General features: G+C 33.1%; 1 protein-coding gene across 1 annotated transcript in view; it reads right to left on the bottom strand.

Moving 5' to 3' along the window:
- LOC145328166 (pseudouridylate synthase RPUSD2-like) overlaps window positions 1-24,009 on the bottom strand; it is a 30,276-nt gene extending 6,267 nt beyond the window's left edge. The window contains exons 1-11 of the mRNA XM_080171754.1: window positions 23,909-24,009; window positions 22,445-22,494; window positions 21,837-21,892; window positions 21,166-21,206; window positions 19,121-19,213; window positions 18,582-18,613; window positions 18,121-18,175; window positions 17,569-17,625; window positions 17,012-17,091; window positions 15,677-16,040; window positions 15,201-15,319 (exon numbers count right to left, since the gene is read on the bottom strand). Of these exons, the coding sequence (XP_080027880.1) occupies window positions 15,205-15,319; window positions 15,677-16,040; window positions 17,012-17,091; window positions 17,569-17,625; window positions 18,121-18,175; window positions 18,582-18,613; window positions 19,121-19,213; window positions 21,166-21,206; window positions 21,837-21,892; window positions 22,445-22,494; window positions 23,909-23,964 (999 nt within the window). The 5' untranslated portion in view covers window positions 23,965-24,009 and the 3' untranslated portion in view covers window positions 15,201-15,204. The remainder of the gene's footprint in view (window positions 1-15,200; window positions 15,320-15,676; window positions 16,041-17,011; window positions 17,092-17,568; window positions 17,626-18,120; window positions 18,176-18,581; window positions 18,614-19,120; window positions 19,214-21,165; window positions 21,207-21,836; window positions 21,893-22,444; window positions 22,495-23,908) is intronic.
- Between the last annotated feature and the right edge of the window lie 192 nt (window positions 24,010-24,201).

Genomic DNA, 24,201 nt, shown 5'->3' with positions numbered 1-24,201 from the left:
TATTTACTTTAGAGCATGAGTTGGCTTTAACCTAAAATTTATAAATCTAATTCTATCTAAATCTAAAACAAGATATTATGGAATGGACTTACTTCCCTATTTAGAGAGCGTAATACAAAGCAAGCAGACGAACACCTCTATATTTGTTGTCAATATCTCCCCCACCCCCCTTAACCCCAGTCCCAATCACTCTATCTCTTTCTCCTCCCACTTTTCTCTTCTATCTCTCTCCATCCCCTAGAAGTAGTTCTCCTATTTTAGCAAATTTCATTTTTTTTAAAAGCATAAAAATCAAAAAGCAATTAAAGTACAAGAAAATGAAGTAATACAAGAGTAGTATCTAAATCATATAGGTTAAAATTCGTTTAGTATAGTAAGTCAAATGACATCCTTCCTTCTCATTTTTAATAAGCTTCTAAGGTTCTCATAATGAAAATTAATCCTATAATTTTTACTTTTATTTCTAACTATCATGAGCATTTTACCTATCTTAAGAATGTGTTTTCTAAATCGACATATTTCCTAGAGCTGATAACAAAAATTGCCTTTAATGTTATGCTTAAATATATTATATTGAAATGTATTCGCACCATCTTATGTCACGAGGTGCATGCATGTGCAAGCAGTGTAAAATGCATATACATATATATACAGGGAGGAAGGGGACAATGGGCTGTTTATTACACTAATCCCCAAAGTTTTATAATAACATTTTCTTCTTCGTTGGAACGAGAACTGTGAAATTTGACTGGTTGGTTCATTAAGTCGAGTGTTAAAACGTTTCTACCACTAATTCTAACCTACAGAAGGGGTAATTATTGGGTAATCATTGGGGATGTACATCAATTTATCGGCTATTGTCTTTAGTCTTGTCCCTTTAGATCCCTGGTAGTATATATAATTATACATATATATATTACTATAAATATACCCTATATAAAAAAAAAGTTAAGTTTTTCTTCTTCAAGTTTTTAAGATCTTGGAAAATGCTGGTCCAAATTGATTGTACTTTTTAGGGAAGCTATTAAGATAGCTTTGCATGGTTTTAAGCTCAAATTTAAACAGCAAAGCAATAAGTATCCTAGAAAGTGGTAAGTTGTCCGATAAGATCTCGTAAACGACTGGACCGATCGTTTCATAATTTTAAGGGAATTTTAGTAACTGTTAAGGACAGGTTTTAAGCTGGAATCAGGTAATGCGTCATTGCACCCTCTGACCCCTAGAAAAATACTAACGACTCTGCAAGAAAAATAAGCAAAAATATTTAAGGCTATTAAACTCTTGGGCCTAGAGGAAAGAGACGAATCTGCTAGTTGGAACATTTAAACATATTTTTAAATAAAACAAAGAACATCAGATGTAATGAATTATTTGGGTATAGTCCCTTTCGTGGCAACGCACCGTAAAGGGCGATTCTTCGTATTTTTCAAAGTAGCTTTTCTCCTATTTCTAGCCTCTGCGGGGGGGGCTCTACTCTGCTGGGCCAATTTCCTAACCCTGTGGGACAATCACCTTACCCAATATAAGTTATAACCTAAAATAACCTATAAAAAGCCATTTTAAAAATAAGACGAATCGCCCCTTAAGAATCGTTGCCATTAAAGGGACAATTTCCAAATATTCTCTCTTAATACTAATTCTTGAACAAAAATAGTTTTTTAATGATGAAAAAAAAACATTGAAAATATTCTAAAAACATCAGAACTTTTAAGCTCTAAATAGACAGGAAGGAGCAAGAAACTTGGGAGGAAAATGATGATAAAAAAATGGAAGGAAATTTAGGGAAGTGTCCAGGGATCTAAAGGGATAAGACTATGGCCGATAAATTGATGTACATTCCCAATGATGATATATAAAATTTTGGGGACCAGTGTAATAAACAGGCTAATGTCCCCTCTCTTCCTGCCTGGGAAGTGTCAATGTTAGCCGGCAACTAACTGCACTGCAGTGTCACTTCAGAACGACAAACTTACGTATTTTATTAGGAGCGAAGCTACATAACAAATTAACAATGTCAGAAAAGTACCAAAACTACTCTTTAAATCTTTGAATACTGGGTAGAAGCAAACAAAAAACATTGACAATCCTCTAATTTTGAGCATTGTTACAAAAAATATAGGGTTTTTATTTTATTCAGGGGTAGCCAGTCTAACAATAATTTTAGAAAAAATCACGAAACATTTTAATGTATATTTAGTTTTTTTATATAACTGAAGAGGGGTGGGTAAGAAGGAGAGGAAAAGGGGAAGGGGGTTGAGAGGAAAATTTCCTTTAGAATTGTTTATCAGAATATCATTCCCTTGTCCCTGATTTTATTAAATTGGACAAAATTATATAAAATCTTAATATAGTTGTTTTTTTTTACTTCCAAGTTGATTTAAAGCCACTAAATCTGTTACATTGCAAAAATATAAAGTTGCTGTTGCTAACAGGATTTTAAAGTGTCCTAAATATTTTTATCCAATACAATACAATTGAACTAGAGTATTTATATACATGGAGGGGGGGGGGGGAATGGGGAGAACATTGGGCTATTTATTACACTAGTCCCCAAAGCTTTATAATAAACTTTTCTTATTCGTGTGGGGCTTTTATTGAATTTTGATTGGTTGGTTCATTAAGTTAAGTGTCCAAATGTGTCTGTCTGTGAGACCCGAATGATCTCTCTAACAGCTGAACCGATATGGTTCTTCTTTTGTGTAGCTACTCATAGGCCCTAGAAAGGTTTATAACTATTTAGGGTGAGGATATCACCACCACCCTCGCGAGATATTGCCCATAGAAAAGACATGCTCCTCAATTTTTTACTTTTTCTTTTAAAACCAAATTGAAAGCGGGATAGTAGACTACCACACCCCCATTAAATATTATAGAAAAGTATAAATAAATATTGAACAAATACAATAAGAAATCTCTTAATACAGAAAACTAATCTATGCAAGAAGATAAATGTATTATAAGATACATAAGAGACCCGTTTAATAATAACAAGGATGATAACATCCATAAGTTGCAAAGCTCACAAGCATAAAAGTAAGAACAGCCAAGTAAATTGCAGTTATTGTACATGGAAACCTAAAAACTATATTCACAACATCCATCTTTTACATCAACTGAAAACATATTACCCTAACATAATAACCAACTAAATTACAGCTTAATAAACAGACTTATGCACATAGTGAGTTGTAGAGTAGATGTTCATTGTTTATATAAATCTTCATGTAAAATTTCAGCAGTCTATCTTTAATAAAAGCTGAGAAAAACTCATATCTACATTGAAAACTTTAAGTACATACATGAGAGTAAAATAGACAGCGCGTCGGACCAACAAATTTGTAGAGTAGATTTGCACTGCTAGCAAAACCAAAATTAATCTTTAGATGTAGAAAAAAATAAATTTTTAATTTACCCTATGAACAATTTTATATCTTCTAGAGCATACTGAACCATCAGGCGGACTTAGTGAGTTGTACAGCAGAATTTCTACGAAATTTTAGAATTTTTTTTATAGGAGGCATAAAAGTTTTTTTCTGCCTTTGATTTTATAAATGATAAAATAATCATTAATAAGAAAAAAAGAATCTTTCCTCAAGGAGCAAAATTAACTATAAAACATCAACGGCGATCGGACTGCTTTTTAGCAGGTTTTAGGCTATTTTTTATATTTTCAAAATTTTCCCCATATCTTTGGTGTTTATGGTCCGATTTTCAAAAAATTTTCAGTTGAAGATATCAAAATTAAATTTCCCGTCATTTGAAGAAAAAAACAATGACGGTCAGACTGCCTTTTTGCAGGTTTTTGGCAATTTTAATATTTTTCACATTTTCCCCATATCTTTGGTGTTTATGGTCCGATTTTCAAATTTTTTCAGTTAAAGATATCAAAATTAAGTTTCCTGTCGTTTGAAGAAAACAACAATGACAGTCAGACTGCCTTTTTGCAGGTTTTGGGCTATTTTTCATATTTTTACCCATATCTTTGGTGTTTATGGTCCAATTTTCAAAAATTTTTCAGTTAAAGATATTAAAATTAAATTTCTGGCGTTTTAAGAAAAGAAACAATGGCGGCCAAACTGACTTTTAGCAGGTTTTTGGCTATTTTTATATGTTTCACATATTTCCCCATATCTTTGGTATTTTTGGTCCAATTTTAAAACTTTTTTGCATTAACAGTTTCAACATATTTTTTCCATTGTTATGTGCATCTAGTATGTAATTTACTTTAACCGTCTTCATCATACAAAATAAAACAAGGTTTCGTGTTTATTTTCTCCAACAAATCTATTCTTGATTTTAATAAATACACTTTAAATCTACTTCTACGAATTCCAATCCACAATTTTTGTGCTTCGCTACTTATGGATGTTGTCATCCTTGTTTATCTATGTAAACAGTTAACTATCAAAACAAAATTTTGCAAGTAACTTTAATCAACTGACATATTAAAAATTGCAGATAAAATTTGCAAAAATATTTGCTTCACTCACTTCAAAGAGAGATTAACTAATCAAATCATTTCTTTTTACTTGGATAAAAAGTAGCTTCGCCCATAATAATAAAAGAAAAGAATTTTAGAGGGAAAACATTCGATTCGAGTAGCCTATTACGAGAACTTGTAAAACCAAACAGACATTCTGTTTTGTTCGAATTTTTTTTAGAAAACTTCATAATCATATGAACTTCTAATTATCACTGAATCAAATTATAAAAGGTCATAAAATCACTTTATGTACTTTTAAAAACATCAACAAATGACTCATTTTTCATTAAAATTATCACTTAAATCTTCCCATGTATGGTGAGATTAAAAGGAATTGTTATTCCATAAAATCAAATTCAACTTTTTCAGGATTAAAGGTTAAAATTTGACGTATGAGTTTGAACTAAAACAGACACATACTATTGTTATATAAAATCAAAATGTGATATTTCTGGAATTTAAAAAGAGGGGCGGGGTAATTTGAGTAAAAATGGGAAGTCTATGGAAAAAGGGAGGGTTTCTTAAATTGAGCAAATGGAAGGAGGATAGTTCATAGTAAGTCAAAACAATGCAACCAATAATATGTACTTAATTTAGCTAATTAAAAACCAACAAAAATTAACAAATGTCAATTCTGGCATCTGGGAAGCAGAGGTACCAAGAAATCCTACAAGGACGTTAAATTGATTTGTGTCCCCAATAATAATAAACAAAATTACCAATTAAATTAGATGAAATTTATTGGTAGAAAGGATAGGACACTAATAGTTTGGAACCAACCAATCAAAATTTAATAAAAGAACCCAAAATTTTGAGCAAATGATGAAGACAATGTGGTTTAAAACTTTGGGTACTCTGAAGGTTAGAAATGAAACAGAATTACGTACCAACACACACATGGACAAATCTTTTTGAGACCACTGTTTAAAAGTTAATAGGGCCATAAAAATCATGAGCGAGTGTAAAGAATAACAAAATACATGACATTTTACATTAACATGCCTATAAAAATATTACATGTTGTCTTAAGAAAACTTTTTGATTGGCGGAAAATGTGGAGGAAAAAATTTAATGTCAATCTTAACGCCCAACTTCATGTGTAAGTTAACTTATTGAAGAAACAAGTTGAAAGATGTATTACAATTATATTTGATACAAGTCTAGTATTGAATTCTATTGTGTTGTAATGATCTAAAGAATGCAGGACTTGGATGAAATGATAAGAACCCAGGGATCTTAAGGGATAAGACAATGGGTAATTAATTGATGTACACACACCCAATGATGATAAACAAAACTTCTTCTACTATAGACTAAAATTATTGGTTGAAACTTTTGGACATTGCCAGTTAAAGAAACAACCAATCAATACTCAATGAAAGTACCTAAAGTTTTGCGTGTTTAAACAACTTTGGGTACTAGTGTAATTAACAGTCCAATGTCCCCTTCCTCCCTGTGGTAACCCCATATTGTATGAAAACTACGCAGCGCTGCAATTATACGCACTTCCATACAGGGAGTAAGGTTCAGGTTAATGGAGGTAAAATAAAATTTACCCCATGAGTGGCAAATTGAAAGTTATATAAACGTTAATTTATGGTAAATTAATCTTTGTTGTTGTTTAAATAATTTATACATCGATCTTACAGAAAAATAAATTCAGTATTCCTGCTGGATAATGTTCATTAAGGGGTAGGATGATAGCCAAAACCAGGTATCTATAAGGATAAGACAAAAGACTTTAAATTGATGTTAATTCCCAGTAATTTGAAACAAAATATCCCTAATGTAGATTAAATTGTTGGTTGAAAAGATTTTACACAACTAGTTTGAAAACAACCAATCACAATCATAATTTTTTGAGCTAACAAATACGATGAAAAAGTTTAAAACTTTCAGTGCAATGTACGTTCATATGTCACCTCCGTTCCTAGCTAAAACTGTGAAAAAGCAATTTAGGATATTGATTTATTCCTGATTCCTATCATTTTCTTACTAGTTTAATATGCAACTAATGCACCCCATAAAAACGTCTGGGGGAAATATTATCAATAAAACTGGTAAGAAAATCTTAATTAAATACAAAATAAAAGATACTAATAACCATGAATTGTAAGGGATATACATCCCCAATTATAATCAAATAGATTACCCCTTCTGCAGATTTAAATTATTATTTGAAAAGTTTTGGCATCCTAGTATAGAAATAATCATTCAAAATTCAATAAAAGTACCCAAAATTTGGAACCAACGAATAGAAAAAACGTGGCTATAAAACTTTGGGTATCAGTGATAATTTACAGTCCCCGCCTTCACTGCTGATAACCTTCAATAATCGCAAGTATTCTTATCCGTCTGTACATTCAGAGAGATAGAAATTGAGTTAATATTTATTTTTTGAAGCCGTATTTTAGACAGCTATCCACAGATAAGCTTAAAATTGAATTGAATTTTGTTACCCCCGTGTGGCCAAAGCCGAGGGCTAACAAAACTGGCATTATTTTTTTATTTTTATTTTAATATTCGTGGAAAATAAGTTTAACTTTCATGTGATTGACAAATTAAAGAATTATCAAAATATTATTAAAAAAACCTTTCAGTGATGTACGAAAATTGCCTGCTAAACATTTACTAATAATAAATGACTTTTAATACAAATGCATTAATCCCTGAAAGCTAACCCCTAACAATAGATTTGACCAATGTACTGTAAATATTTCAAATCTCCCCCCCAATATCATCATAATTACTCAAACACACCGCAATACTAATGTACAGCGATGAGTTATTTAAGTACATAGCTATACTAGATAAACATTAATATGTACTTAAAAGTACATATTTGTGGATTATTACATGCAGTTTGACCGCTCAAATCATACAGCATTCTCGGGTTTTTTTGTTCAGAGTAAAACTTCTTTGCATAGGTATATTAAAAGACAAGGGGCGTTTAATTAATGGGAAGAATTGAAATCGGTAAGGCATGCAATGGATTTATAAAACGTGGATATTGTTACATTTTGTTGTTAATTTAGTCCTCAGATATTGGTCAATAAGTTGCTCAATGGTCAGGGGATTGGATGTGGTAAAGTCAAAAGGAGGGGATTATGTTCACATAAGCCAGGTGGTAGAAATATTTTATCAGGGTATGCGCGAATATCTTACAATATCCATGTATTATAAATACATTAGCATCCTATACATTTTTTTCACAACCTCAAGACTAACATCCCCCCTTTTTCAAATAATTCTGTTTATGTCATATTGTTACCTAAAAATTTTCTATTAACATAATACCTAGGTAAAAAGTGTATAAATCTATTTTTTTTTAAACTTGTAATTTTAGCCAACAAATGATGAATTTCTCAAATACAAGGTTAGCTTATCAAAATTGCAGATTTCAATCTCACTTTCTCACGTAAGCATATCATATTATTGACTGCAAAAATAATAAGTTTCATTTGTAATAAATTCAAACTAATAATTTAAAAGCAAGATCTTATATAGAATTTTAAACAGATAAAACTACCAATTTATGGTAATTTAAATTGTTTAGCACTTAAAATAAAACCTGTTTTTCAACAATCAATTGGTCTAACAAAAACACACTATTAGTATTATACTCCAAGACAAGTACCTACTATCTTACAATGTTTATCATAAAAAGGGAGATTACCAAATTTAATTATTTCTTAGATGTTACAGTACATTATAATATTGTAAAGATAATTTTCTACTGTGATATGATAATAAAACAAATGTAGAACCCAAGAAAAATCCACGAACTGTCAGAGTATGCGCAATACTTACTATATACAATATACATTATACACACTTACTTTCATTTCATAGGAAAGGAAAGTCGTATTTCAAGGTAGAAATGCTTTAAATAGTTATCCTATTATATAAAGCAGTTAGGATTTTTTGTCTGAAGCTTAAGATTTCAGTTACTGCTAAACTTATGGACTAAACTATTATGACATTGGATTTTTTAGGCTATATTATTTTTAGATGTAAGTCTTATAGACAGATTTATACTTTTTTTCAGCCTCTTCTCTACCACTTTAAATACGGAGCCCCTTGATGTTAGAGGCGCAACCGCTAGTCTTTTCTAAAAAGTCAAAGTGAATGAAAATTAAAGAAACTTTTAGATGTGATTGCTTGAAAATTCTTTAGTTCTAGATTTATAAAGACAAAAAAATCAAATTGCCTATTTGACTTTCACAAAGAATTTGATATCAAACAGACAATTTGATTTAGTTCGTTTGTCTATCCGTCAAAAGCTTAAGTAATCAAGCCAGGCAGTGGTGTATATTCTGCAAAATTGACCCTGCTATAGGGGGAGGGGGAAAATAAAATATATGTGGTTGGGGGGAAAAATGTAAAAATTTAAGAGAACTGAAAACCTTTTTTTTCAATTTTCCCTCCCTCCTTGGTAAAAAAAAACTATCAAAATAGGGGGGGATAAAATGATCAAAATAAAGAGTTCTCTAAATATTTTAGCAGGGAAAAAAAAAAAAATTTGTGCAGAATATACACCCCTTAATTAAGCTCTGAGTTTTAGGGAATATAACTTCTGGTCAAATCATGTGGGGTGTGCGAAATCACCCCTCCCCCCCCCCCAATTTTTTTTTAAAATTATCCTTAAAAACAAATAAAGATGTGTAGGAGAACCCCCTCATTCTTAAAAAGAAATTAGAAAACATGTGATCATTATTTACCACAAAGAAAAAACTGTACAAGTTATCAGTGCAAAGCTACGTTGTAAATTATCTTAAAAACTTTTATTTCTTTACACCAAAGAATAAGATCTTGAACATGGGGGGGGGGGGGTTGCTTTCCTTAATCTCATTTGATCTCACCTAGCATATCATCCTCAAAATTCAGGACTCCCGAAAACAGATACTGCCGTTTAGGTTTAATAAATTATTTTATTAAAAATAATTTTCCTTGTTTGTATCCTTGTTGTTTGTTCTAATTGTTTACATTTAACATAGAATGAGAAGAAATAGATTAAAACTTCGAAAAACAGCCTAATTTTTTCGCCTCCAATGCACCTATTTTATCTTTAAAAGCGAAGCTTTTCTATAATTAGGGTCGATAAGTCTGTCCGTAACGGATAGCTTTTTTCGTTAATTTAGGCATGTTAAAATTGTCTTATCGATTTCAAACTTTGCATGATGATTCTTGTAGTAGTTAGGTACGATTTAGAAAGCGTAGCAACTCTATAGAAGTTTTGTAACAAAAGGGGGATGTGGAAAATAACCATTTGGGCAGGGGGGGGGGGGGTTTACTCGAGAACCCTTAGAGCTAGAGGGAGCTAATTTTGGATATAAGCTTCTATGGGGCCAAAGTTACTTTTAAAATTATCGTCGACCCCCCACCCCCCCCCAAATTTTTTTTTTTTTTTTTGGGGGGGGGGCGGGTGGATTATACTATAGGATGCTTCTCATAAACGACTTGAGATAAATGGAGCAAACCTTGGGATACAAGTTTTGTAGGCCTATATTTGATTTTAGAATTATCGTTGACCACCCACCCACCCCAAAACCCCTAATTTGGGGGGGGGGGGGGGAATGAATTATACTATAGGGTGTTTCTCATAAACGACTTGAGATAAATGGAGCAAACCTTAGGATACAAGTTTTGTAGGCCTATATTTGATTTTAGAATTATCGTTGACCACCCACCCACCCCAAAACCCCTAATTTGGGGGGGGGGGGGGGCGGGTGAATTATACTATAGGGTGTTTCTCATAAACGACTTGAGATAAATGGAGCAAACCTTAGGATACAAGTTTTGTAGGCCTATATTTGATTTTATAATTATCGTTGACCACCCACTCACCCCCAAACCCCTAATTTTTTTTGGGGGGGGGGGGGCGGGTGGATTATACTATAGGGTGTTTCTCATAAACGACTTGCAGCAATTTTATTTTGGGTGCTACTCCCTTAGTTTTAGAGATAATTGGATGAAATCTTTTGGGCTGGGTCACTAATTACCCCAACTATTGGTATCTTTAAAAAAAAACGGCTGCGAGACCGCTGCTCCCGCCACCATTTACCGCCGCCACCAAAAAAATTTTTTTTATTGCATTTCTCGCCGAATTAGGCAATTTGGAATCATTTGAGACCATGTTATATTTTTCAAAAATTTTTCGCCTTACAAGCACCCAAAATAAAAGTCGAAACAAAATTGTAAGTAAAGGGGGGGGGGGGAAATGTGGTGACTCGTCACACGACATACCAGCAATTTTATTTTGGGTGCTACTCCCTTAGTTTTAGAGATAATTGGATGAAATCTTTTGGGCTGGGTCACTAATTACCCCAACTATTGGTATCTTTAAAAAAAACGGCTGCGAGACCGCCGCTCCCGTCGCCCGCCGCCACCAAAAAAAAATTTTTTATTGCATTTCTCGCCGAATTAGGCAATTTAGAATCATTTGAGACCATGTTATTTTTTTCAAAAATTTTTCGCCTTACAAGCAACCCTGCGGGGGATTTAGTCATTTTTTTCAAATTCTCGAAAAAAATAACATGGTCTCAAATGATTCCAAATTGCCTAATTCAACGAGAAATGCAATAAAAAAATTTTTTTTGGTGGCTGCGGTAAACGGCGGTCGTTTTTTTAAAAGATACCAATAGTTGGGGTAATTAGTGACCCAGCCCAAAAGATTTCATCCAATTATCTCTAAAACTAAGGGAGTAGCACCCAAAATAAAATTGCTGCAAGTCGTTTATGAGAAACACCCTATAGTATAATCCACCCGCCCCCCCCCCAAAAAAAATTAGGGGTTTGGGGGTGAGTGGGTGGTCAACGATAATTATAAAATCAAATATAGGCCTATAAAACTTGTATCCTAAGGTTTGCTCCATTTATCTCAAGTCGTTTATGAGAAACACCCTATAGTATAATTCACCCGCCCCCCCCCCAAATTAGGGGTTTTGGGGTGGGTGGGTGGTCAACAATAATTCTAAAATCAAATATAGGCCTACAAAACTTGTATCCTAAGGTTTGCTCCATTTATCTCAAGTCGTTTATGAGAAACACCCTATAGTATAATTCACCCGCCCCCCCCCCAAATTAGGGGTTTTGGGGTGGGTGGGTGGTCAACGATAATTCTAAAATCAAATATAGGCCTACAAAACTTGTATCCCAAGGTTTGCTCCATTTATCTCAAGTCGTTTATGAGAAACATCCTATAGTATAATCAACCCGCCCCCCCCCCCAAAAAAAAAAAAATTGGGGTGGGGGTGGGGGGGGGGGGGTCGACGATAATTTTAAAAGTAACTTTGGCCCCATAGAAGCTTATATCCAAAATTAGCTCCCTCTAGCTCTAAGGGTTCTCGAGTAACCCCCCCCCCCCCTGCCCAAATAGTTATTTTCCACATCCCCCTTTACGTATAATTTTGCCAAAACTTATATAGTATATTAAAATTTTATACATTCAGTTCTGACACTCTACAAGAGTTAATGTTCGTCTGTCATACCGTTTCAGAGCTTTGCTTTTATTGATGTTTTCATCCTTGTTTATGTAGAAAAATTACTTAAACCCATTGTATTTAGTTTTAAAACTATTTTTGTAACTTCATGCCCCTACTATTTACAACTTGTATATTCTATACATGAGTTTTTGACATTTAAGCAGGAAAAAAATAATAAGAGAATGAAATGATGTAACAATAGAGAAAAGGGGGGGGGGGGGGGACGTTTAATGCAATCATCTCGTAATCAGTGATTAAATGGCATTTAGAATTTGAATTTCTATCTAAAATTTTTCATGAGTAATCCTTGGTAGGTCTATTTTCCCTAAATCGAACAAAAAGTTGTTAAATTAACGGCTGGCGGCTTAGCCGTTTAGCCGTTTTTTGTCTAATTTCAGGGCATATTCATCATTAATTACGTAGGAATTAACTTTTTAAATCATATTTTTGGTTTAATTCATGTTAAATGATAGCAATAACCAATTTTTAAATTTCTAGTACCAACAGCTACCGGCTAGAACCGTTTGATAAGGTTTTTGAGTGAGAAAAAGTATTATGTGAAGATAGGTTTCGTGACTTTTCTGCTCTTAATATAGTAATAAATGGCAAAACAGCTGAGCCGCCAGCCGTTAGCCGTTACTTTTCCAACTTTTTGTTCGATTTAGGGAAAATAGACCTACCAAGGATTACTCATGCAAAATTTCTGATCGAAATTCGAATTCTAAGTGCCATTTAATCATTGATTACGAGATGGTTGCCTTAAAAACCCCCCCTTTGTACAAGCAATGCATTTATTATTGCTTGGATCTTACAACAGATTATTATGTACTCTAATAAAGAGACACTTGTAGCTGGCTAAAATACCTATCCCCCCATCCACCCACTTTACCCCATCATCTCGTACTGTATGAAGGAATTGATAAAAATGATGTCAAAGTTAGCAACCTGAATGGTCGACAATTTTTGCCCTGTCATAATATCCACGTATATTTTACATCCATTGTACAAGGTTGACTTATCTATAGGCAGCACAAGATTATACTAGCAACTACCCCCATAGAACACTTAAAGATATGGGAGGTGGTAATCGTCCCTTTAAAAAAAATTTGGGGTATAACTTTTTTTCTATGGGCAATTTTTTAAGGGTGTGAGAACCAGGGTTGTCGAATTGGGCACTTTTTTTGATATTGGGCGGCCCAATTGCCCAAAAGGGTTTTAGGCGGGTTTTGGGCGCCCAAAAGTGGTTTTGGGCACCCTTTTTGGGAAAATGTCGTAAAAAGCATATAAAAAGGATAGAAAATAACCTAAAACCATACCTAGACTTATTATAAGAAATAAAATAGCCTAAAACCATCTCAGGACCTATAAAGTCTCCACTGGAAAGGAGAACCATATCGGTTCAGCAGTTAGCGAAATCCTTCTCTAGATACAAAAAAGCTTACTAAGGGGGGGGGGGAGGGAAGTTTTGACACATTTGCGTAAACCTGGCACCTAGGCTTTATCTTTGGACTGAGAGGATAGGTTGGCGTTATCCTCTTAGAAATTTTTTTTCAATTTTTTCAATTTTGTACCCCCCCCCCCCCCCCCCACTAACGACGAACAACTATTTTAGGTTAGGTTAGATTTTAGGCTAGGGAGCCGAGCGCTGCGGCTAGGCAGGCAAGTGGGCCGAAAAAAAAATTTCTAAGAGGATAATACCGATAGGTTATTAATGATAAAATCATTCTTATATGATGAATTTCACGAAGTTTTAAGATTTTTTGGATAGGCCTCAGGTTCCGGAGCTCCAGGCCTCCAGGTGGTCTCTGTACAGGTGAAAATGAAAAGAAAAATTTTTTTTTTTAAAGTTACAAATCAACTCATAAAACAAAATATGCATCTTTTTTCTTCAAATATGTGAATAATATTAAAAAAAATGCATATTTTGTTTTATAGGTTGATCTGTAACTTAAAAAAATTTTTTTTTTTTTAAATTTTACCTGTACAGAGACCACCTGGAGGCCTATCATAAAAATCTTAAAACTTATTGAAATTCATCATATAAGAATGATTTTATCATTAATAACCTATCCTCTCAGTCCAAAGATAAAGCCTAGGTGCCAGGTTTACGCAAATGTGTCAAAACTTCCCCCCCCCCCTTTATATAGTAAACTAGCGGCTACGACCCTAGAGGCCTCTAGGGGCACTTGAAGAGGGGAGAGTCAAATTTGATATTCCAATTATTATAGGTATTAGATTTTAAAAGAAAAATTAAAAAAATTGGGGGGGGGAATAATTTTTTTTTTGGGGGGGGAGGGGGGTGGGTTTCCTCCCCCACATTTTTATTTTTAGTTAAAAAAATTTTAAAAAAGTTTTTGGGGGAGTGTAATTTTTTTTCTAGGGGCGATTTCTCTTAGGAGGGTGGTGGTACCCTCCCCCAAAATAGTTATAAACCTTCTCAGAACCTATGAGAAGCTACCCTGTTAAGGAGAACCCGATCGGTTCAGCGGTTAGCGAGATCCTTCGGTACAGACACACAAACAGACACACATCCTGTTACTTTAGTATAAGGATATCACCCAAAAAATACCCCCCCCCCCTTTTTTTAACCCCCTACCCTTTTTCTGTCGCCATAAAAGGGGGGTGCCCAAAACTGCCTAAAGGACCTTATATTGGGCGGCCCAAAACCGCCCGCCCAAAACTGCCCGCCCAAAAGCGCCCGCCCAAAATGACAACCCTGGTGAGAACCCTACCCAAATTAGTTGTAGTCCTTCTCTGTTAACTTTCATAAAAAGATTTAAGTAAATTATTTGTATAGAAATTATAAACACCGTTCAGTTAACTTATTAAAACCTTATTTACAATTAGGTGTCAAAAATTAAATTAAAATGTAAAAATGAAGTACTTTATCATTTATATCATTTTGAAATTTTGTAAAATCAACTAGTGATTGACGCAATTAAATTAAAAATACTGCTATATCATTTATGCATTTATAGAAAGTTTTAGTTTTAATGTACTTTCAAAAGCTAGCTTCACCCTAGCCTTTGAAAGTTTTTCTTCTAAAAGGACATGAAAAAATATAAACCACCCTGATACAATTAAGATCGTTTCCGAGGAATACCACGTGTAATGCAATGCCAAAAATATGCATACATTATTCATTTTAAAGATCGTCAATAAAACATAAGAAAAATCTCTGAAAATATTTTACAAAAATCCGCCAATTCATTATAAAATATCAATATGTTCCTAGAGTTAAACATTGTATGCTTGATTAAAGCCAGGAATACTCTCCAAATCATCATTGGATAGGAATTCCTTGGCCCATTCAGGTACTTGGGATGTAAATACTTCACCCTCTATTTTATACCTAACAAAAATGTATTAAGTTATCAGATGGCCAATACGGGTTTAATAGGGTCATAGGCCAAACGCAGGAGTGACAAACGTCGGTGTGGACAATTAAACTAACCTAACCTATTTTAAATCATGTTATGGGTTTATTAAATGCCTAACTCCTAAAAGGGGATTATTTGTATTAACTTAATATTTTAGACACTCTTGAGTTTGTCCACTCCGACGTTTGTTCTGGAACCTTAATTAGTTCAAAAATCCATTTGTTTGAAAATCTCTAAACAAACAATGTGTTAAAATTTACAGCCCGACCTACTCTTATACCAGCAAACAAATTAGAATATCAAAATCTTGAAGTTTAAATGTTGCCTACCTTAATGAATGTAGACAGATGAACATAGGTTCATGTATATCATGTCTTGCCTTGCCTTCACAAAACTGGCAAGCAGGATCATACTGAAACCTGGACACTATACTGTCATAGTATTCATCCTTAGTTGTATTTATATCATAATCTTTATCATGGATAAAGTCATCTTTTCTTACACAGAATTCCGTTGATTTTTCACTTAATGCTACATCAGTATACTGAATGACATCACTAGTGTTATCATAACTGTCATCGTGGACTTTGTGTGTGGACATTTCTGGGTTATCATTAACAGCAATGGTTTTATTTTGTTGATTCTTATCTTCAGCTGAATTTTGTTTATACTGCACACGAACAAACACATCCTAAATTCCATTGTTATCATTCTCCTTGCATGTACAGTACAATATCATAAAAATATTTGTTTGTTTTTTTATCAGTAATTTGCATTTTTCAAATGTCAAAGTCATAGACGTTTTGTCATTATTATGCTAAACTGTGTACAAAAACCTTGGAACAAAATTGTGCATGTTGTTTAACAACTGTACAATATGATCATTTTAAACATGTAAATAACAAGGTACTTGATTTTCAAAACCTTGACAAAATTGGAGGCTTGTCATCAAACAAGTTTAAAGCTTACAGGACTTTTACTTTATTATTTGCATTTATTATCAGTTTCTGGGTCAAAATTTAGCTATTTGTTAGATACTGACATTTTGATTTGCCTGTAGAAATACACGAAATAGATTTATTTTTTTAAAAACCTCCATCTTTTTCATAAAAACCTTTCTTCAATCGATATATAAAATATATACTTGAACGTTGCACCAGATTTTCATTTTCTCTAATAAAGTAACACTTCCAGCTGGCTAAAATAACAATACACCCAATCAATTCCCCTTTACCCCATCCCTACTGGATGAACGGACTGGCCAATAAATAAGGTCCATATTAGGAACCTAAAAAGATTACAAATTTTCCCCACGTATTCTATATTCATTGTACCCTCGTACATCCAACTCCCAGAAATTATGCTCTAGAATTGAATTCACAAAATGTTGTACCTATAAAAATTTGCAAAGAACGTGTCCTAACTTAAGTGATTTTTTAATAACTAGACGGTGTTTTTAGTAAGTAGGTAGTAGATGTACCTTACACCTTACTTTTTTAATTCTGTGGAGTAATTATTGAGTAAAAATCTATTTTGTTGAACCCCAATATAGGAGATAACGCCAATATACCTTTTATTAATCAGCCTAACTTTAAAAAAAAAGACCATGGTAACCGTTTTACAATTAGCGTAAAATATTTCCAATGTGAATAAGAATGATTCCTCAAGTGGAAAAGACAAAGTTTCACCCGAACCATACAGAGTATCATAAACTATGGGATGCCCAAGCTCTTTCAAATGCAGTCTGAAATATAATATTATACTTAGAATGGTCTTTATAAAATTACCTTCAATGTCGTGCACTGCACAGCGAATGCCAGAGGGGGGTTTGAAACTATTTGGTGGTTAAAAAGGGGAAGGCAGGCATTCCTAATTTCAATCTTAAGGGGAGTTAAGGTAACCCCCTCCGAACGCCACTGCCTTCAAGCACTACTCCTTTTTTAGTAAAGCTTATATTGGCAGGTTTTTTTTAACTATTTTAGCGTGTAAGATAAAGGGTAGGAGTTTTTTACTTGCGAAAATAGCATAAGAGAAAGAAAAAAAGGAATAAACCAAATGGCTCCTCAATTTTAGGGAAGATTTACATTGGTCCATGTGTGGTTTTAAGCTATTTAAGTTTCAGATTCAAGTATTGGTAGGTTTTTGTATTTTTCCTGTGGATCTCTTTCCCTTTGAATATAGATGCTAGGGGTGCAGTCACAAGTATAAATGAAGGCAATACCTGATTTGATGAGTTCTTCCAGTAACTGGACGACAAAGTAGTAAAGATCTGTTAGTCCTAAAAGTACAGAAATGTTATTTAGACCACGAAATAAATATCAATAATATTAGAATAGATTCAATTACTTTTATTAGTAGCTACCAAGGCTTCTCTATTTTCAACGTTGTTCATAGTAGCGAAGCTACTTTATAATATACTTTGTCCGAATGCTAATAGGAACTGTGATTTTCTCAAATACTATATATGATACTAACAACTACGTCCATAGCCTCTAAGGAAGATGTAAAGAAAATAGCCTAAAACCATCTCAAGGCACCTATAAAGTTTCACAAAAGAGCACATTCAAATCGGACCAGCATCTTCTGAGATCGCTGACTTGAGACAAAATTTTTTACTCTGTGCATTCATTCTCTACATTGTTTTGTCCACCTGTCTTTCAATAATACTAAAGATTCCCTTTTGCTACAAATTTGTGTTGTCATACGACGTGTATAAATTATCAATGATATTAATAACATTTTTAAAAATTATTAGATAAAAATAAATATTCACCTTTCATCATACTTGATAAGAGTAAAATGTGTTTCTGCAGTAACATTTCCAGTCTACATGTAAGATACTTCATTAATTAAATATGGGGCGTTTTCACTATTAGTACCTTGTCGACCCCCGGCCCCCTTTTCAAAGACAATCTGAAAATAAGTAAGGGGTGGGGGTGTAGGTTTTCGTTTGATTTTTTATTAAAATAAATTGAGACTAGAAATCCGCGCATATGCCTCAAATTAAAATCCGCTCGTGTTCTCTCAAAAAGATGGATAGTCTGTTTAGGAACAGGTTTAGACATCCAGATGCATTTTAAAGTTATGCTTATGTCATGTTAAGTTAGGTTATGTTGGTCGATTTTGCCATTAGCTGTTAATTTATTCGGTAGGGATTAGAAAAAAAAATATTCTTGTTTCAATTATTAACTCTATTTTAAAATATCTGTATAAATGAAGTAGTTATGAATTCCTTGCTAAATTTCATTTCAATATCTCTTGTTAATCTAAATTGGATTATACATGAATATGAAATTTATCCTGTATAAAAGTAACTGGATGTCTGTGAGTCTGTGTATCATGTGTTTAAGTAATATTATGTATGTCTGTCAGTGTGTACCGACGTGTCTTACTGACCGATATGGATCTCCTTTACAATGTACATGTACAATGTAGATTCTCAGAGGTCCTGGGAAAGGTTATAACACATTAACACTAAATAATATTTTAATTTTTGCCTATTCTTTTTAAAACTAAAATTAAAAATGAGGGGAGGCGACTTTATCTAGTATGTCTATCTGTGTGTCAGTTTGTCTGTCTGTGTGATGTTTAAGATCTTGCTTACCAATTGACCGATATGGCTCTCCTTTACAGTAAAGCTTCTAGTAGATCTAAAGAGAGTCTATGGGAAGGTACCTCCACCATTTCATTTCTTGTAAAATTAAATTTTAAAGTAAAGGCTTCAACAAGTAGCAAAGCCGCTAGTTTGATAAAAATTCATGTATATATCCTGCCTATAAGACGTAAGAGGATTATTATGAACCAGATGGTCATGTTTAAAGTGTCCATGTACCAGGGCCAGGTAATGTTTCCGTGTCCACCCTCCTACACATGTCAACTATAAACAACAAACGATGCTTTCCCTAAAATCTTGGATGAAGAACCCAACTCCAAATCCATCTAATATTTTTTTTATAATTATAGCATCGAAACTGATTTATATCCACTGGATTAGAACCGGTTTTCAGCCATACTGAAAAATCATGTATCGTATCGTATTATATCCAGCCAGTTTTCTACGAATATAAAAATGTACGTACAATCATAATATTAAAACCAGTTTTGTTAGGCCGTGCCATCGGCATCTAGGGTTACAGTACTAGTTTTAATTTTATGATTGTACACAATGTACATTTATATATCCGCAGAAAGAAGTTTATAATACGATGCGATAAATAACTATTAACTAATAAATCCTCAAATTGTCAATGTTTTTCCTTAAATTTTTGCAAGTCTCTGTATGTGTGTACTGTGTACAATCGTTAAAAAACATCGCTATCTTAAGGCACGTGAAAAAAACGAAGTCTCGATGTTGAGAAAAAAGCAACAGTAGATTTTTTGAACATTTTTATTTTCTTATGAGCAAGAAAAATGTTGAGCAAAAAACTAAATTAATTCCAAGAGTTGAGCAAGAAATAATTTAATAAAAAAAAGGAATTTATTGACAGAAAAAAATATATGACTGCTACTTCTTTAGATATATCTTGACTCGTATCGATGAAAACTCCATCGATACAACTCATGGCGTAAGCCTAATGACTTTTAAATTAAAAATATTTTTGAAGGTGCCATTTTTAAAAATCTTATTTGAGTAAATATCATGTATCCTTCCATTTAAGTATCCCTTTGTCCATAATATATGAAAGTGCATATTTTTATCGCATTTTTAAAAATGCAGTTTTTGTAATCAGTTGACTATGTATGTCTGATTTATTATTTACAGCAAATAACGATAAAAGTTTTTGACGTAAATAAAAGTTCTCAATGAACTATACGAATATAGTTTATTTTTGCAATATTGATAAGAAGCAATATCAAAAGTTAAAAAAAAGGAAAGAAAAAAATAGACAAAGTGTATAGGTAAACTGTAAATTTTACTGATATCCAGAGTTTTATAAATTGGATATCTCATTCGTTAGGCTTTAAAACTTTGGGGACTGTTATTATATCTTGATTAGGCTGTATAAATCTTCAGACACCAAAATATTGTACAAATACTTCAGAAGGGGTAATTTTGTTTATTGTAATTGGTGATGTAGATCCGTTTGACGTTTATTGCCATATCCCATAATATTCCTGACTTAACTCAATGAAAATATCTACCACCTTTTTTTCTTACAAAGCTTGGCATGGATGCCATTTATTTTACTTTGTTTATTGTCCATTCGTTTTATATTAAATTGACTAGTTATCATGACATTGCATGCAAAAATTCTGCAAGTTAACAAACAAACGTACACAACAAGATTTTTAGATGTACTTTTTGGCAATTTTGGCGGATTTAGAAACAAGCTTTATTGGGCTTTTAAATGTGTTTCTAGAGTTTTTTTTTAAATCTCGTGTACCTGTAATTTTAAAAGTAATTCTTCGACAGACAGAGATTAAAAACTTTTAAAATCTGATGCGACACTGGACTTGTAATCATTAAAAAGGGTAATTCTGTTTATAATCCTTTAGGTTGTGCATGCAATGCATAAAGGGGAAGGTAGGTTGTGCTAAAATTCCGTAAGGGTGTGAGTTTTAAGACTTTAAAATAGGAGTAGAACTCTAAAATTTGGTACGGCAGTTGCTCTAATATAGTACATATCAACGTTATACCCCATTAAAGCAACTGCATTGCCAAATTTTAGAGTTCTACTTCTATTTTAAATTCTTAAAACTCACACATTTACGAAATTTTAGCACAACCTACCTCCTTCTTTATTGTTCATTGTCTGAAGATCTCTGAAAGAAAAAAGAAACTTGTTGATTTTACTACACGGTTGTTTATTGTTTTCCTGCTTTTAAAGATGCGGACAACTTGCTGGCTGACTCAGAACTCTAAATTAAACAAGATTAGGTAGTTTCATAATAAAATGCAAATCTACAATACAAAGTAGAATGATGTCTGTCCGTCCCCTAAGATCTCGGTAACCACTGAACCGATAGGATTCTACTCTTCAGGGAATATACCTGCTGGTCCTATGGTGGTTTTAGGCTATTTTCTTGGAGGGTGGGACACCCCCAACCCCCCCAAAAAACAAACAAATTCCCCTTCCGTTTTTTTGCTGATGAAGGTAATTCAAACATTGGTGCTGCTCCACCACTTTTTTTTAATTACCTCTTGGGGCAAAGCCCCTAGAGGCTAGGAGCGAAGCCGCTAGTATTTTATAGAGTAGTGTTGTTTTTGGTTAAAGCTAAGGATCTCTGAAATTATTGAATTAAAGGTGGGAAAAGTTGTGCTATAAGGCTTATGAATATGCTTGCTGCCCTTCGCCAAATGGTGTCAGGCCCCTTGAGGCTAGAAACGCAGATGCAAGTACAGTAAAGTTAGGGAGAAATTTAAAAAATAGGCTAGAGAATAATCTACAGAAGAGGTAATTTTGTGTGTCATCATTGGGGATGGTACATCAATTTATGGGCCATTGTCTGATCCCTTTAGATCTCTGGCTACAAAAAAACATAATTTACCTTTGCCATAACTAAAACGCCAGAGGTCAACCTATCCAGCCGGTGAACTATTCTGATATAAATCAATCATAAATAAGTATTTTTTACAATTTTGGGTAGCAAAGCCTATCCAAATGTGACCAATATGTCAGATTTGATTTAAGCACAGCCTTCATAAGATAGCTGCTATTTAAGATAAACCTCTTTTGCTCTATAAGCTTTAAGTTCATAAATTTACTTAGGGGCTATTCAAAATTTTGACATTTGAAATTAATTCTTCAAGACATTTCTGCTTGTTTTCATTTTGTTGAAAATAAAATATCAATTATAATTTTTAAAGACTGTACTAATCAGTAATCATACTAAAATTTGTAGCTATAAATTATTTATATTTTACGCAAACAAAAAAGATTAAGATTTAATTTTCAAATTCGAACTAGGTATTAATTAAGTAAAAGTTCAATTCTTAACTAGTATAATCTGGAAATAAATACGATGATGTAATTTTAGACTTAATATACTTGCTTATGAAAAGTTTGCCTTTTTTCTTTTCTTTTAAATAAAGGGACCCAAGAAGCCAGTAGGGGCGTAGTCTGTCTGTATTATACTTTATTATTGTAGATTCCTGAGTTCCGAGTAGCCCAGAGTTTTGTACATATAGTATATCAGAGAATTCATCCTGAAAAATAAGCATAAAGAATAATTGTGTCTAAATGTTTATTTCGCTTAGGGTTGGGCCGGATACTTTTTTGGCCAAATACAGGACATCCGGCTGATTTTTAATGTCCTATATCCGATAACCGGCTGGATATCTGTCCAACGTTCGATATCCATCAAATTAAAGAATATCCGGCATTAGAAATCAGCTGGATATCCGGCCCAACCCTAAATTTTCGCTGTAATGTAATTAAGGAATTTAGTAATTCCATATTTGGATTTCCTCTTCAAACAAAAAGTGTGTAAAAAAAACACAGGTATCTTGAGGGACTGTGGATATACCTCCCCAGTTATAATAAACAATGTTACACCTTCAGTATTATAATGATTGATCAAAAAGTTTTATCAATACTAGTTTGGAACCAACCAATCAAAATTCAACAATGTTACCTAAAGTTTTTAAGTCAACATAGCTATAAAACTTCGGCACCAGTGTATTTTACAGTCCAATGTCCCCTACCTCCCTGTTAATGGCCCACCAACAAGTACGAATTATAGATTTACATCACATTAAAATATAAATTATCTCTTATCTTCCTAAATTAGAATTTTATTAACACGAAGGTAATAAGAATGACAACATCCATATGTAGAGGCATGAAAAATCATGGATGCATTGACAATCCAATTTTAAAAGCAGATGTGCAGTTGTCATAATTGAGGAAGATACTTATTTAAATAATCACGAAACCTTTCATGTGTATCTTTTATGAGTTTTAACGAAGCCAGTAAATTCTATACTGAGTGCCAATTATCTTCACACAAAAAATCCGCAGTCTATATTAAATAGCATACGAAAAAATTAACAATTTCCACATGTCGTTAAGGACAGACCAAGTGAATTATGGAGCAGCTTCGCTATTGAAAATTTATTATTAAATTGATTTGAATTTGAAATGTACTCACAATGACATAAATAGTATGCAATTAATTTCTAACTGATAAATGAATGTAAGACCATAAAATAACTTTTTAAAAAATATTTCTAATCAAACAAAGTTCTTTTTATAATTATAGACAAATAATAAGGGGAAAATGGATTTATTATTACTTGGATCTTTACAGATTTTCATGTACTCTATCAATGTGAAATTTGTAGCTGGCAAAATTAACGATCCCCCAAATCCATCCCCTCCGTACTGGGTGAACGAACTGACGATGAAGTGATGCTCATGCTAGAAACCTAAATTGACGTCAATTGTTCTCCTGTCTTAATATCCATAAAAAATATTTTATAATAAAAAGTTAGTTTATAACTGTAAAAGTCCAATAAAATCTGCTCGATTGATCAAAGGATTACTTAAAACCCCATCCTAAAAAAAAATTGTCGTCACTAACATACAAAATAATAAAATATGTATCTATTGATGTCTAACCTAAATCCTCCACACATATGAACAGGCCATGAAGGTGGTTTGTCAACTACAACCATGTTCTCGTCCTGTAGTTTCAATGAAGCATTATTTTTAAGGGATATTTATCTGAATTTTATTGTCAGCAAAAGTTATTAGTTTATTTTGATATATAAATTTGTTAAGAAATAATACCCACCCCCTTTCTTAAAAAAGACAATAAGAGGGAGAAGGGGAGTGCAGGTAGTTTTAAGTTTGGTTTATTACTTTGGGTCAAGTTAGGTTAGGTTAAATTGGGTACTGGGGTTAGGGCACCG

This window comes from Acartia tonsa, chromosome 9 (assembly GCF_053477335.1).
Source record: "Acartia tonsa isolate MP-2025a chromosome 9, ASM5347733v1, whole genome shotgun sequence".
Lineage (NCBI taxonomy): Eukaryota > Metazoa > Arthropoda > Copepoda > Calanoida > Acartiidae > Acartia > Acartia tonsa.
Note: the sequence above shows the minus strand (reverse complement) of the source record. Positions and strands in the feature narration are given on the sequence as shown.